Raw genomic sequence first — 15,461 nt, 5'->3', positions numbered from 1 at the left:
AGGAACAAGAAGGAATTGCCCATGGGAACTTTCATCGGACATGCTGTCCCTGCCCTTGCCTTCACGCTCCTAGGCCTGTGGCACTCCCTCAACACCATCAAAACCTACAAGCTCAAAGGCCCATCCCATTTCGCCTCCACAACCTGGTTTCCCTTGTCCACCCCCATCGCCATCCTGAAACACCTGGAGCTCTACCTCCTCTTCTCCTTCTCCATCTTCGCCATCATTCTCCAACTCCTCGACTACCCCCTCTTCACCTTCTCCTTCAAGCCTGATAACTACGAGCACGCCACCATCTTCCTCCATGTAGCAATATACTCTTCCATCGCCCTAGCAGTCGATGTCTCCTCCTCCTCCTCGGAGGCCCTCCTTGGTCTTGTTGGAGTCCTTGCCACCTCTGTCTTTGGCCAAGAGCTCTTCCTACTCCACTTCCACTCTATCGACCATGCCGGGCTTGAAGGCCACTACCACTGGCTCCTCGAACTCATCGTGGCCATGTCGCTCCTAGCGACCGCCATTAGCACCGGTTTTCCAACCAGTTTTCCGGCTGCAGTCGTGAGGTCGGCATCAGTGTTGTTCCAGGGGTTGTGGTTCATGGTCATGGGGTTTGCGCTATGGGTTCCGGGGCTTGTGCCTGCGGGTTGCCACGCCACGGGATCGGAGGGCGCCGGCGGGCATGGTGCAGTTGCATGCGGGACGGAGCAAGCTAGTCGGAGGGCGATGGCATTAGCTAACTTGCAGTTCAGCTGGGCTCTCGCCGGAGTCTTGGTTTTAACAGCCTATTTGTGTCTGAGGCCGGAGTGGAAATGCATGGAGTACAGGCAGCTGGAGTGTAGAGGTGTGGACGTGAGTCAGGTGTCAGGGGAGGGTGAAGGCTACAAAGGAGTCCATGCGTCAGTGTAGAATGCTTTTTTCCACATGAATGCATGCAACCTCATAATAATCATTTCAACCTAAACTATAAGCATCTATCTTCATATTAGTTTATGTTAAAATAATTCAACATTATGGTGTAGTAGAGAGGTGCATGAACCTTGGCATCATGTCATGTGTGCCACAAACCATCGTTTTCTTGTATGCATGGCTCGCACACAGTTATCGCCAAACAGAGGAAGAATACAGTATAAAGTTCCCCCCATCCAAAAAGAGCACCAGAAAAGAAGCTCAAAAGGAAAACTTTACAACGGTATACTTGGCTGGTAAATTGATATAATCCAGATCTATTCAAAGAAGAATCATGTATTTTATGTCTAAATTAACATCATGGACTAAGATTACAAGATTTTTTTTAATCCCTTGCTAACTTCAAGTTTGAGAATCTTGACATAAACTATAAGTATTATAATATTATTAACAACTAAAACAAATAGTTGTTTTGTTTTAGGAGGATTGTGAAAGAAACCAACTTTTTTTAGGTTCTTGAGTGTAGCGCCCTATATGTATGGATATTATATATGAAGGCTTGGAATATCAATGCTCCTATTGTAACCCCTCTCTTTACAACTCAACTAGATTAAGCCCACAAAGCTAGTTTCAACAACACTTGTCACTTGGAATATTAGAGCATTTCGATAATGAATCTAAACAAACTTGCTTCAACTTCACTTTTTGGCATCCTGCTTGAGTTGATATGTAAGTTGAATTCTCTTGAAGACGAAAATAATTGCCTTCTGAATTTTACATTAAGCTAAAAAAAGATAGGAGGAAAAAGAACTATCATTTGGAAATCCTAAAGTGCAACAATAACTTTATGATTATATTGCCTTTCTCGGTTGTTTATTCAGAAGAAGTTACTATGAACATGATAACAGAGCTTGCGTTAAAAATAAGCAATGAAATTGCTTTTATAGGACATGGCACTAATGTTTTACTGAGATCAGGGTGAACCAAACCAAACTGGGCAGACCCTCCAAAGAATATTTAAATTATTACTGATGATTTGTTCACCATCATAGCTATACTCTTAGCCATAGGTATGTCAAAGGAATCAAGCTAGGAGTACTATAGGGCTAGGGCAAATGAGGAGTAGAATGGACTTGATGAATAAAATCAAAAATAATAAGTTGCAAACTAATCAAGGAGAGAGTTTTCTCCCTTTTTTTTTCTTAAAAACAAATACAAAATCCATCATGAATTACAAGGATATAAGTTTAAACCTAATCTACTTCTCAGGAGGTGTGAGGCATGCAGAATTTTTGTTTTACTTCAAACCAGATATTAACCCAACTTTTAACCTTTAGAGTCATTCATTAGGATGGAGATGGACCTGATAGATAAAATCAAATATACTAAATTTCAAATCTATGAAGGAAGGTTCCTTTCCCCTCTTTTCCCTTAAAAAAAGTGAAAAATGTAAATCCCTCATGAAGTAGAAGGGGTGGAGGGATTCAAAATTTTCATGTCGCTTCAAATCAAATGTTGTGCTGACTTGTAGCTCTTAGGGTAATTTGTTGGGATGACTTATCTTTTCCATGGCCTCAACAGGTTTGGATAGAAAGCCTGAACAAGAAACTAGCATGTACACATAGAGGTAAGGCATTTGGAGTATTAAGATGACATAAATGTCATACCTATTTTTTTTTTTCTCTCTTCAAAATAATTATAAGTAAAAGTTCAGATAGAATTTTGACATGCATGCAAAATGTAACAAAGATATTTTTCTCACCACCTCTCATGGCGCATAAGATGACGATAGCAATAGCAAGATAATGGTGTCAAGGTAGCTAGTTAGGTGGTCGCAATTTCGACATTGGTGCTGAAATGACCATGCTGATAAGGTGTTACCAGATTAGTTACAAATGGTGATGATTTTGAGACAATCATAGTCAAAATGGAGGAACCATCCAAGGATCGATGAAGCTCACAACGCCGGTTTTAGGGCCCCAAATTAGTTGCTAAAATAGATAAGACCAATAATTCTTTTGGTGACCATACCAGCAACACTATTTGGGCCATCATATCGTCTAAGATGTATTTGCCAAGGGTAGCAAAATGTATACATTACATCCTAATGCTTTTCACAAACACAAACATTGAATCTGTTTCTCATGAGTTAAAGGATCTAAAAATATAATTAAATATCTTGACATTTAATATAAAATTTAGGAAAAAGATCAAGAATAAAAACTGCAAGCGGATTAATCTTTTTTCCCTTAGTACTAGTTGTAAGGTTGCATCATGGACTTGTCCTGCAAGCAGCCTAAATGCTTACTTGTATCTATACCTGCCCCAAATGCTATAAAAGTTATTCCAACTTCAAAAGAGAATAAATAAACTCAAAGTATTTTTCTGTATGCTAGTATTCCGTTGATTAGGGAGGTGGCTAATTAGCATGATGACCAAGTTCACTAGAAAGAATTCAGCTTCATATGCTCTTATGAGGGTAAACATTATTTAATACCAATTCAGGCACTTCACATCATGTTTAAGATATATATTTAATAACTTATCGGCTTTAGATGTACCTTTCCAATTATCTCTTCAAAGAAAAAAAATAAAAGAAAGGAAAAAAGAAACATACCAGATGATTGACTTCCATGTTGGAGAAACATGCCCTTAGAATTCTCCCGTTTTTGACACAGATTGGAACAATATTCTCCCACCTAATTAAGGCTTTGAAGAAAACAAGTACACAATTTTGTTTCCTTAATTCTTTCAGTGGGGCACTGTTCCAAGCCCACGCCACCTATCTGCGTCGCCTTTGACAGAATTTATTCGTCCTCATGTGCTCGTGACACCAACCTTAATTTTGGTGGCCCCATCCATGTATATGTCAAATGGCCACGGTCTTTAAGTGTCTCCTTCTTTGCGCACCATATGGCCATGCACGCCATATATCACAATCGCTCATTCATGTAGCAGTGCATCGAGATGAGCGCTTGATGAATAGACCTACAAAAACAACTAGTTGTGATTGGTTGCGTGCACAGGCGATGCCATGCATACACTACAAAAGAAGGAAGAACTCCCGACGCTTTTTTTTGTCTCTACCGACGCTTATAAGCGTCGGCGAATTTCCAGCCCACGCTTCGCAAAGCGTGGGTCAAACGTCGGGCAGGTGGGCGTGGGTCCGGTTTTTGCCGACGCTTTCTCTTAGCGTCGGCAAAAACAGAACTTTCCCGACGCTAATGAAAGCGTCGGGAAAATACTCAACGCCGACGCTTATATAGCAACCTGTTTTTTTAAAAAAAAATTAAAACAGAAAGAGGGGAACCAGGCCATGGCCGCCATGGACGACGGCGAAACCCTTCCTCGTATAGCCCTGGCAAAATCTTCCGCCATGGACGACGGCATGGGCAACATGGGACATCATGGTATGGCGCCCATGGGCGATATGGGACAAGGCATGGGCGACATGGGACACGGGATGGACGACATGCACATGACTTTCTCCTGGGGCAAGAACGCCCAGATCCTCTTCTCCGGTTGGCCGGGCGATAGGGGCGGCATATACGCCCTTGCGCTCATCGTCGTCTTCGTTCTCGCAGTCCTCCTCGAGTGGTTCAACTACAGCCGGGTGATCAGCCCCGATGGAGCCGTGTGGTGGCTGGGCTGGTTCAGACGGCGATCCGGAGGAGCCCTCGAGTGCCCCTGCTTCGAAGCCCAGGCGGCGGCGGATTAAAAGAAATTAGGGGAGAACGGGTGGGGTCTCCGGTGTGGGATTAAAAGAAGAACGGCGGATGGTGGGGTAGGCGGATGGAGCGGCAGAAAAAGGAGGGATCGGGGGAGCGGCTGGGTGAAGAAGGAGGGACCTCCGACGACGCTTTAAAGCGTCGTCGTCTCTAAGATCGGGGGAGCGGCTGGGTGAAGGAGGGATCGGGGGAGTTGGGCCCCTTTTGGCCTCCGACGACGCTTTAAAGCATCGTCGTATCTTTTGGCCTGCGACGACGCTTTAAAGCGTCGTCGTATCTAAATTTCACCCGACGCTAAAACAAAGCGTCGTTGAGTTTCGACCCCGCTCGGTTTTCGCCGACGCTTTTTGATAGCGTCGGCGGGGAAGAGTCGGCAAAACCATAATTTTTTGTAGTGATACATGGTTGAAAATAATTTCTCCTCCTATGAGGCATGACACGCTCAAAATGATAGACATCAGTTGTGTGACCCAGTAGATCATCTTGAACTCAACTGAGTCCTTGCAGCTTCAAAATTCAACCATATCTCAATTCGACAAGCAGGTTCTATGCAGTAGAGATCACCTGCTAAGGACTCCATTGCAAATTACAGTTAGCTGTCATTTTGTCAAACATGTACATGTAATCAGAGGTCAATGATATTAGTTGATGATAAAGATGTATCTTGTTTGAAATGTGAGAATCGTGTGGCCATGGAGATGATTTTGGTGCATATTGGCCTTGCGAATGTACTGGTTGGAACACTGGCACATTGGTCTTTATTGGATTTTGGACCAGCAGGTGCAAATAATTTTCCATTTAGGTTAGCTTCTAGTAACATTGGACGCAAGGGACCAAACTCCAGCTAACTAAAATCAAAAGGCATTTGATCCCATTTATATGCATTCAAGCCTGACCTAGATATGAAGGAATATGGTGAAGGTCAAATAATCTAGTTAGACCTATTCAAATTGAGAATATTCAGTTCATTAAGTGAATGGTGACTTCAAATTAATGAAGGAAACTGATATTTTGTTCAGACCAGATTGCGTACTTTGGTAGATCATCTGAACATGTTGAACCATATAGATTGAGTAATTCATAAGAGTTATGGGCAATTGTTCTGTGACGGAAACAAACAAACAAACAAACAACTTGGGGATAGTATTAAAATTTGGAGGGTATGGTAAGTGGCAAGTAATAGAAAATACAAATATCGGAAATTTATGGGAAAGAGAAAAAATAGATTTTTTTGTGAAAAAAAAGTTTTAAAAAAATTATAAATAAGTTTTTAAAATTTCTAGATTTTCTATTGAAACAAAGAAATTAAGAAATTGATTTTCAAAAGAGAAGAAAAATACTTTGGTAAACTTTCTTGCAACCATATAAATAGTACATTTGAAATCTTGATGGAGGAACGAGCGCTCGCTCACTCGATCTCTCTCCTTTCTCTCCCACCCTCTCTCAAACATACAATCAATGTGTTTATTAATGTGATTTTGGCACATCAAGTTAGATCTTATCCAATTTGCTATAGATGATGTAATGAGCCATCAAAAATATTAAATATGATCATTATAATAGAACGATGAAAAGTTATCATTAAGAAAAATTAGTTTACTGCAAGATTTGAACTAATTCATAGTCTAACATTACCAATATAACCTACCAAGAAGTAATACCACCAGAAGCCTATTTGCAATTCCATGCCCTGAACTATGGATGGGCTTTGCCCACCATTTTCTCAAAAACAAAATAAAGCAAAAAAAAGATGTTCATGTGGTTAATTCAAACTTGGCTTAATATCCTGCTAGTCTAGCTTAAGCTTAACTTAATTACAGTCACAAGAAAGCTAGATCTTGAGCTTCACTTAATTAGCAAGTTGGCATTCGATAGAAGATAAGTTATTATAAATGAGTAATTCGATGGCTCCCCCTCTCACTCAATCTCTATTACACCACCAACGATAGGAGGGCTAAAAGCTTCTACAACTTTTAGAAAAAGTTAAGCAAACCTAGTTGAATCTAGCGTCGGCTGGAACCATAACAATAATTTTAAATATTAGTAGAGATAAGTTTTCTATGAAATTTAAAAGATCAATTTTTCCTGTTGTATCAACTGCCACTAGACACGAGTTCATTTATGATAGCTGTGGTACATAAATATATTTATGAGCCTTTTGACATCTTGAACAAGGGCTCTTAAAATCTAAGATTTCTTGATTAACACTTGCCGACAAATATTTTAAATAGTCTATGATTGCTTAATATGACAATAGAAAAATTTTGACTAGCTTGAAAATAGGAAAAGAGAAAGAAAAGATAAAGAGCAAGATATTCACCCAAAAAATTGATAAGCCAAAAAAGGAGTTGGTTTAGGCATCTTGTCTTTATGCGAGGTGTGCTACATATTATTTGACAGATATTGCTGTAGTGTATCAAGTCTAGCTCAAAGTATCAATTGGATTTCGAGCATAAGATTGATTGCAAATACAACTATACATAGGTGCAACATGATTTGATCAAGTATGCTATCTATGCCAGATTTTATGGTATAAATAATATGTATCCTTTGTTTTTGGGGTCAATTGTTAACAAATGAAAGGTTGTCTAATATATACTAGAGAAAGGCAGAAAGGCCTCACCAAAAAAGAAGCAGCCTTGCCAAAAAAAAAGTGAGAGGACGGAAACTCATCCTATTACCATCGTATCTAGACCGAGGTAGAAGCGCAGCTCGGACGATCCTAAGGTCGACTGGAGACGAACTAGCAGGTTGGTTGAGGCGTTGGGCAATAGACTCTTCCGCTGGGTGTCCTGCAAGAAGTCCACTTGTCAGAAGATTTTCGGTAGAAGATCCTCCCATGCCTAAGTCAAAACAACAAGATAACAATATGGAAAGAAGTAATTTCAACAGAGTAAGGGATATGAAGGGTAGCATATTGTGTACCTCAAGTCCTCCGGATTGTTCTCTGTATATAGGAGAGCCAACCTTGTCATTACCTAGGCTAATGTGACATACAATAATGCTAGGCAACAATTGATGGTACGACCGCGGCGTGGGAGTCAGTACGTGTGGGCAGAGCACGACGTTGGTCTGACGCGGGACGTAGGGCTACCATGATTATGGACAAATAGGGTTGTCGATTGTTGGGGCTGTCAACCCTTGTCGACGTGTGCCTGTTGTTCTATTAGTGACTCCTCGATCGAAGCCAAAATCATTCACCTCGGTTTACGTCTGAGGACACAGAGATCGATCATGCCCAAGGTCAGGGTATCCAGTATTTTCTCCATCACTTACCCCCCAATTCTGAGGTCGAACAATATTCTGGTTCGGGCAATTGAAGTTGAGCAGTTGCCTCGATCGAGGGCGAGACCTTTGTGAGGGGTGTTAAATGAGTAGGATGGCCTTCCCTAAGCATCATCGGATCTGGGCTATCCCGAGACGTCATCATTGCGGGGCAACCCCGGAGTCTGCGAAGGCGTCGAGGTCAACGGCGCTAACGGCAAAGGCGTTGAGGGGGAGAGGCAAAGGAGCTGATCTTGGAGGATGCTCTCCTAGTCCTGGATCTTGGCCTTGACGTCGCGGATTACGCCCAAGAACCCAGCGCCTGGGCGACAACCTTGTGGGCGAGGATCTTCGCGAAGATCTACATCTTTTCAACCAAAGAAAACTAGGTACCTCAGTAGCGACGGGAGCAAGGAACAAAGCTCTTGACCATATCATTTTTGCTTTTTCTTTTTGCTTGGGTGAACCAAGTTTAATGTACTCTTTTTTTTTTTATTTGGCCGCTACTGAGGTTAGTATAAAAATCCATAATTTTAATGAAGACAAGAATTTCCTAAGTATCTGATCACTTTGGTCTTAGTTTGCGTCATGTCGTTGTTTGTTTTTTATTTGAGTATAGGTTGTCGTGCTTTGTCTCGAACTTTTGCTGTGGTTCTTTTTGCTCAGTTTTTTCAATTTTGGCTCATCTCTGTTCATTTCTTCATTCGAGTTTGGGTCATCTCACCGAGCCCCCCGTCTTGTGAAACTTTGAGCCTATCTTGGGCTCCTCGGCTGATCTTCCCAAAGTCTGGCTCTCGAGGGATTCCGAGTGGGCTAAACCTTCTATTTAGGTTGTTCCTGCCTGAAGAGGTTGGTTGGCACGCCAAACATTTCGACGTGGTAGCCGATCTTCTCATCTCGGGAATATGCTTCCCAAGGTGTCCTTGGGTTGGCTACCTAGAGGAAATCCGAGTGGGCTCGGTCTCCTTATCTCAAAACTATGCTCCCTAAGACATCCCTAAAGTTGGCTACTCAGAAAAAAACTAAGTAGGCTCGGTCTTCTCATCTCGGGAGTATGGTTCCCGAGGCATCCCTAGGGTTGGCTACCTATGAAAAATATGAGTGGGCTCAGTCTTCTCATCTCGGGAGTATGCTCCTCGAGGCATCCTAGGAGTTAGCTACCTAGGAGAAATTCGAGTGGACTCGGTCTTCTCGTCTTGAGACTATGCTCCCTAAGGCATCCCTGGGGTTGGATATCTAGGAAAAATCTGAGTAAGCTCGGTCTTTTCATCTTAGGAGCATGCTCCCTGAGGCATTCCTGGGGTTGGCTACCCAAGAAAAATCCGATTGGGTTCGGTCTTCTCGTCTCGAAGTATGCTCCCCAAGACATCTCTAGAGTTGGCTACCTAGAAAAATATGAGTGGGCTCGGTCTTCTCGTCTCGAGAGTATGCTCCCCGAGGCATCCTTGGGGTTGGCCACCTAGGAGAAATCCGAGTGGGCTCGGTCTTGAGGAGATCAGCATCTCCTTTCATCCTCGAACTGAGGTCTCAAAGGAATCGCAAGCGAACTCAGTTTATGGAGGCCCCAGGCATCTCCGGTGTGTCTCCTTTCTTGGGGCCCAGGCATCCTCGGGATGTCCCGAGTAGAATACATTTGTCATGATTGTCCAACCTAGAGACAGAAACATAACAAGAAAATTGTTTATTAGAGATAAGCTCGGACTACAATGCACCTCACTGATAATAGACGCACAGGTTGTTGGAGTTCCATGTCCATGGAATTGGAGCATCATGAAGCTGCTCCAGTCGATATGCTCCTAGTCGTACAACTTCGATCACTTGGTACGAGCCTTCACAATTTAGGTTGAGCTTATTGAGCTCTCCTGGTCGGGATGCTTCGGCCTTCAATTTTCATGTGGATCTGGGTCTTCGGAGCAGTGAGAGGGGTGTACCTCTCAAATTGGCGATGAGGGCTCTTGTGCCGTCTTGAGCTCTTCTTGCGTCGGAGTGAGATGCTCCTCAGCTCTCTTTGCTCCTCGCACCACCTCTTATCTCCCTAGGGGGGGTCTCCTGCTAGCAAACTCGCAGCAGAAGGCTATGGCCTCCTCGGCATTGGCATATTTATCGGCTCGCACTAACATCTCAGCGAAGTCGTCTAGGAAGCATTTTTCCAAGAAGAAAAGGAAGCTCGATAGTTGCATGCCACTCTTCCTTATATAGGAGAGCCAACCTTGTTGTTACCTGGGCCAACATGATTTGCAATAATGCTAGGCAGCGGCCAGTGGTCTCATCGCGACGTGGGGGTCAGTTCGTCTGGGCTGACGTGGAACGTGGGGCTATTATGATCATAGGTTGACAGGGCTGTCGGTTGTTGGGGTTGTCATCCTTTGTTGACCTGTGCCAATTGTTCTCCGCGGCTGGCGACTCATCGATCAGAGCTAAAGTCGTTCACCGAGCCGAAGTTGTTCACCTTGGTTTACGTCTGACAGGAAGGTCGATTAGGCCCGAGGTCGGAGTGTCCAATATTTTTTCCATAAAGCCCAATTCACAAGCACATATATAACTGCCAAGATAGGTTTATTTTCTAATCTCGAATTATATGAATGTTTTGTTTAAACACATGTAAAGCAAAAGATCTTACAAATAAAACAACCAAAATACATGCAGGGACAGCCAATATAACGTGCCTAACACACTATCTGTGATTGTGATATGTTATATCAATTCTGGAACAAAATATAATTAGATATTAGATATCTAGACAAGATTTACCATACCTCTTAATAGGGCTTCCAAACTATTCCTAGTTAATGACCAAATATTTGGGTAAAAGAATTGATTACGACTTGTCTACAAAAATACTATGGGATCATTAATTTTGATTTATTTTATTTTTCAAGTATGTAGACACAAACCTACCTTGTTATGAGACCTACTTGTATTTTCCTATGCATCTAATAAGACGTTTTGTTAGTTTTGGCAATTCTTAATAGCAATGCAGTTTGACAATTAAAGATCTCTTGACAAGGGAAAATACTTATGTAATAAGGAATATCCATTATCCAGTTGGCTGGCATTATCAAACTCTTAATAAAGGAAAATTCTTATTTTAAAATAATGAAAATTTCCCTTAGATTCTTCTTCAGTATCTAGAAATTTGTCATGTATTAAAACTACAAGAAACATTTCAACACTAGAAGGATTGGCTGCTCTTTTTTTTTTTTTTCCTTCGTACAGATCTAATCACATATTTTTGCTAGTGATTTGTTATGTACTTTACATCATATTTTGTTGCCAATTCTAATTACATATTTTGAAAAATTGGATCTAATTTGGGTATAGAATTAGAAAATTTATAGTCGAATTTAGGCTATGAAACCTAATTTTGCCTCAAAAAGGTGTCAATTAATCAACTGTTCAAATATTTCACTCAATTGTTTACTCTTCAAATATAAGCCTTTCAATGTGAATCACAAGCTAGATTATATCCTGACCACCTTAAAACCATCTTTCAATTCTGGTGTCTGTTTGGTCAACGGTAGCCCGGTAGGACTGCGGGATGGCGGCGCATTGGCTAAGCCCTTCTAGTGGTTTACGTGGCCCCCAAGCATCTCCACACCGGTTCCCCCTGTGGCGACCACCACATGAAAGCTGGTTCCAGAGAGCTTCCGTGGAAGTCATCGCAAGCTGCGTGCGTTGAATTAAAACCCTCCCCAAACGCCATGGCGCTTTTGCGTGGGAAAGACGAAACTTTACAAGTAGAATCAAAGTTCTAAGCTTCCAAATTGCCCCTAATCCTCTCTAAGGTCAACTGCTTCCCATCACAAACTATAGAACAAAACCAACTTAATTTTCTAACATAAGACTTCTAGAATTCAATCCATTTTTTCTTTCTATCTCGTTAAGAGAGAGTTTTAGATAAAGGTTAGGGGGCACTAAGGCCATTCCTCTATTTCTAGAAGGCCCACCCATGAGCTCATGTCACATTATGCGTCATCACATACAGCCTAGCGCTTAGGAACTATCCAGACTCATTTGAACCTCCTCTTTAAATCCCCCCTAAAACCCTCCCACCACCTTTCCCCCATAGCCCCTAAATCCCTCCTCTCCTCCCAACTTCTCTCTCAACTTCTCTCATGTCCCCATAAATCTTAAAGTTTATTTTTTTTCATTTCTCTCAACCAATAGCTTCCTTCTTTGTTTAGTTGATAGCTATGGGCACTTTGGTAGGCCATGTAGCCCCTGGGTTTGGGTTCCTGGTAATTGGGCTGTGGCAGCTTTTCAACCATATCAAACTCCACTGCCTCCACCCCAAATCCTACGTAGCCCCGCCATGGTTCCCCACCCCATTCTTCCGATACCTCGAGCCCGTCTTGATAATATTGGGCAGCCTGGCCTCCATTGCCATGGAGCTCGTGATCGGCCCGGAGGCCCATCAGCCGTTCGACGCCGATGGAACCATCCCTTCCAACCATCTCCACAACTTCGAGCACGCCTCCATCTCCCTCACCTTCCTGATCTACGCCGCCTTCGCCATCGCCTTGGACCGCGCGAAGCTGAAGCAACGCGACGGCATGACGCTGTTGCTCGGCGCCGTCGCGTTCGGCCAGCAGCTGCTCATGTTCCACCTCCACTCCGCCGACCACATGGGCGTCGAGGGCCAGTACCATTGGCTCCTTCAGACGGTGATTGTGGTATCCTTGGCCACCGCTCTGATCGGGATCGGGCTGCCGAGGAGCTTCATGGTGAGCTTCGTGAGGTCGATCAGCATCGCGTTCCAAGGTGTTTGGTTTGTCGTCATGGGATTCATGCTGTGGACTCCAAGCTTAATTCCGAAGGGTTGCTTCATGAATACGGAGGAGGGGCACCAGGTGGTGAGGTGCCATAGCGATGAGGCACTCCATCGGGCCAAGTCGCTGGTTAACATCGAATTCAGCTGGTACATGGCGGCCATGGCGGTGTTCTCTATGTTGCTGTACTTGTTCTTGTGCAGGAGATACCCGGAGGCGCCGGAGTACCTCCCGTTGGTGAAGGAGGAGGGTGTTCAAGACGATGATGAGGACCTGGAGTCGCAGAAGAGGCTCGGGGAGTCTGATAGCTTCGTTGAAATGGGGAAGGGGATGAGGGGCATGGAGCTCGAGAGATAAGCGCAAGGAAGAGGGCCCGTTGGATTAGGTTTCGTTTTCTTAACCATCCGGTCTTCTTCTTTTATATATATTTTTTTTCTTTTTTATAAGGGTTAAATGAGGTGGAAAGATGTAGCTAGTGGAAGTTTAGGGGATTCTTTTGGATTGGAGCCTTTTGTGGTTGGATCGATAGAAGTGGCGTTTGGGTTTGGTTCTTCTCTTTTTCAAAGAGAAATGGGAAGGTGGGCCCTTTTTTTTTTCTTTTTTTTTTTCCGTTGTATGTGTGTGTTGCTAGTTGTGAGATTGAAACAATGGTCTCAACTTTGTAGTATATTTAGCAGTTGCAATCATGTAAATCCGGTCTAATCAGAGTTCGAGTTGTATCTTCCGTGCAAAAGAATGATCTTTTTTCACAACATCAACCATTGAATCGCATTACATAACAGTCATAGAAGTCGAATATCTTTCTACCATCCACATGAGCAAATCTCGAAGCGGCTATTGCGCGATTGAATTGTTGACATCATGAAAGAAGCAACTTAGAGATTTGGGTTTATATAGGGCTAGACATATTGCATAAATCTCACATGAGCCATGACTCTTGCTTTGCTACATATCACCTCTCCTTGAGCTGGACAACACATGGAAGATTCAAAAACTCCATTGGAAAATGCTGTGCTTTAACTATCCAAAATATAATTTGATAAAGGACTTGAGGATATATATATATATGAGCATTTATTCTCGGTTGATATGAGAAGAATGATGTCATGAATTTTCTTCTCGGACCAGCAAAATGGGAATTTTGTATCGCCACCATGTATGTTTCACAAAGGTTTAGCAACTCGAGCAAGGCAAAGGATCCTATGCAGTGCTCACATGTTGATATTTAATCAAGACAGGAACACCAATAGGATAGGCTCAATTGACCAAGATGCGTTATTGGGCAAACCATCAAAATCAATAATATACTTAATCCAACAGATGCATTATTTTAAGTCCTTTCCTGATAAAAAAAAATGATGATTTCGGTTCCTAAGCAATTTCGGATGGGCCAATCAACCTAAGTCACTACCTGACTTTGCATAATTAATTTGAGTAGCAATTTCTGCAAAGAAATGGAGCAATAACCTATTTCAAAAACTACCATTGATCTAAAGATAGTGAATAATTCAATCAAAATAGTAAGGTCAGAAGCTAATACACCCCTCAATGTGACAAACTTATGAACTCTTTTGCACAAACAGTGGCCATCAGATCCATGTCAATTTTCCGAACTGTAACATAAAAGTACCATGAATTGAAACTTAAATGATCTATTAGATCAAATTGTGACATCAGAGCATCTGAAGATGGATCACAGACTGCAGTCTTTGCAGGCTTGCGAGACGACAATTCGGATTCGAAAAGGTCACTGTATTCAGATGGAATGAATGATCTTGACCATTCCTGCAATATGAGACTAGTTTGGAAGCTAAAGACAAGGGATAAGCATCAAAGATAAAGACTGATGGGTGAAGATTTTGGACCAAACAGAGCATTCAAGTTGTTGTGCCTTCATGGAAGGGCCTACTAAAGGGATTAAACCAAAAGAAGGCCTAATTTAGAGCCATAGAGAAGGTTGAAGTCGGTCAAGGTGTTCCCACCTGGAGAAGGAGCCCACCAAAAATGTGAACTTTTCTGTGAATATTAAGCAACTATTACAGTCTAGTCAACATTTTTTTTTTCTATGTAGAAGTCAATAGTTTGGTCTAATACGTTTTATTTGCTAGCTTCTTGACCAATGGACCTATTAACTGTCAATCTCCTGGGAAAAGGTAGCCCACCGGTTTCTCGCACTGCTTCCAGGAAATTAAGATGAAGACTATTTATTTTTGTTAGCCAGAATGGATGGTATCTGTCTCAAATCCAATTAGCAAAATAAGCTTGGGTTGAGATACACTAAATCTACATCATGTCTCAATACAGTGAAACTCAGGCGAATTCCATCATGAAATCTCTTGTGAGCACAAGGTGATCTCGCCAAAAAAAAATAATGCGTGACTTCACATAGTGACTTCATATAATCTCATGAGATCATAAGCTGATCAAAGTGTGATAAAAAGAAATGAAGTCCACAGCGCCTAACTCTCTCCTTTGAAAGGCAATCAACTCTCTACTTGGTGATATCTGGCAGATGGTGAGAGACTGCAGTACCTTTCAGGTAATGCACGTATATAAAGAGGCGAACAGAGCTGTCGACTAGATCGCCACCTATACAACACAGCATTTCAGAGGGGTTCTCTAGATCGACTAGGATACCCCTCCTCCACAGTTCTGTCAGATTGTTGTTGTGGCTATACTAAACTAAGACGAGCAGCCGTTGTATAAAAAAATAAAAAAAACAAAGAAAAAAAAAAAAGAAGGCAGTCAGCCCATCGGAGAGACCTCCAAGAGACACACCCAATCTTTTATGTTTTCC

The 15,461-nt window shown here is 42.4% G+C and overlaps 2 protein-coding genes across 2 annotated transcripts; both read left to right on the top strand.

Annotated features, from left to right (window-relative positions):
• Window positions 1-987, top strand: LOC103708638 (transmembrane protein 45B). The gene has a single exon (XM_008793660.4). The coding sequence runs from the start codon at window positions 22-24 to the stop codon at window positions 901-903; it is 882 nt and encodes a 293-aa protein (XP_008791882.2). The 5' UTR covers window positions 1-21; the 3' UTR covers window positions 904-987.
• A 10,952-nt stretch (window positions 988-11,939) lies between these two features.
• LOC103708640 lies at window positions 11,940-13,425 on the top strand. Its single transcript, XM_008793662.4, has one exon. The coding sequence runs from the start codon at window positions 12,089-12,091 to the stop codon at window positions 13,019-13,021; it is 933 nt and encodes a 310-aa protein (XP_008791884.1). The 5' UTR covers window positions 11,940-12,088; the 3' UTR covers window positions 13,022-13,425.
• The last annotated feature ends 2,036 nt before the right edge of the window (window positions 13,426-15,461 follow it).

The sequence above is a fragment of the Phoenix dactylifera genome, chromosome 8, assembly GCF_009389715.1.
Source record: "Phoenix dactylifera cultivar Barhee BC4 chromosome 8, palm_55x_up_171113_PBpolish2nd_filt_p, whole genome shotgun sequence".
Taxonomy (NCBI): Eukaryota; Viridiplantae; Streptophyta; class Magnoliopsida; order Arecales; family Arecaceae; genus Phoenix; species Phoenix dactylifera.
The sequence above is the reverse complement of the archived record's forward strand: the minus strand, read 5'-3'. Positions and strand labels throughout refer to the sequence as shown.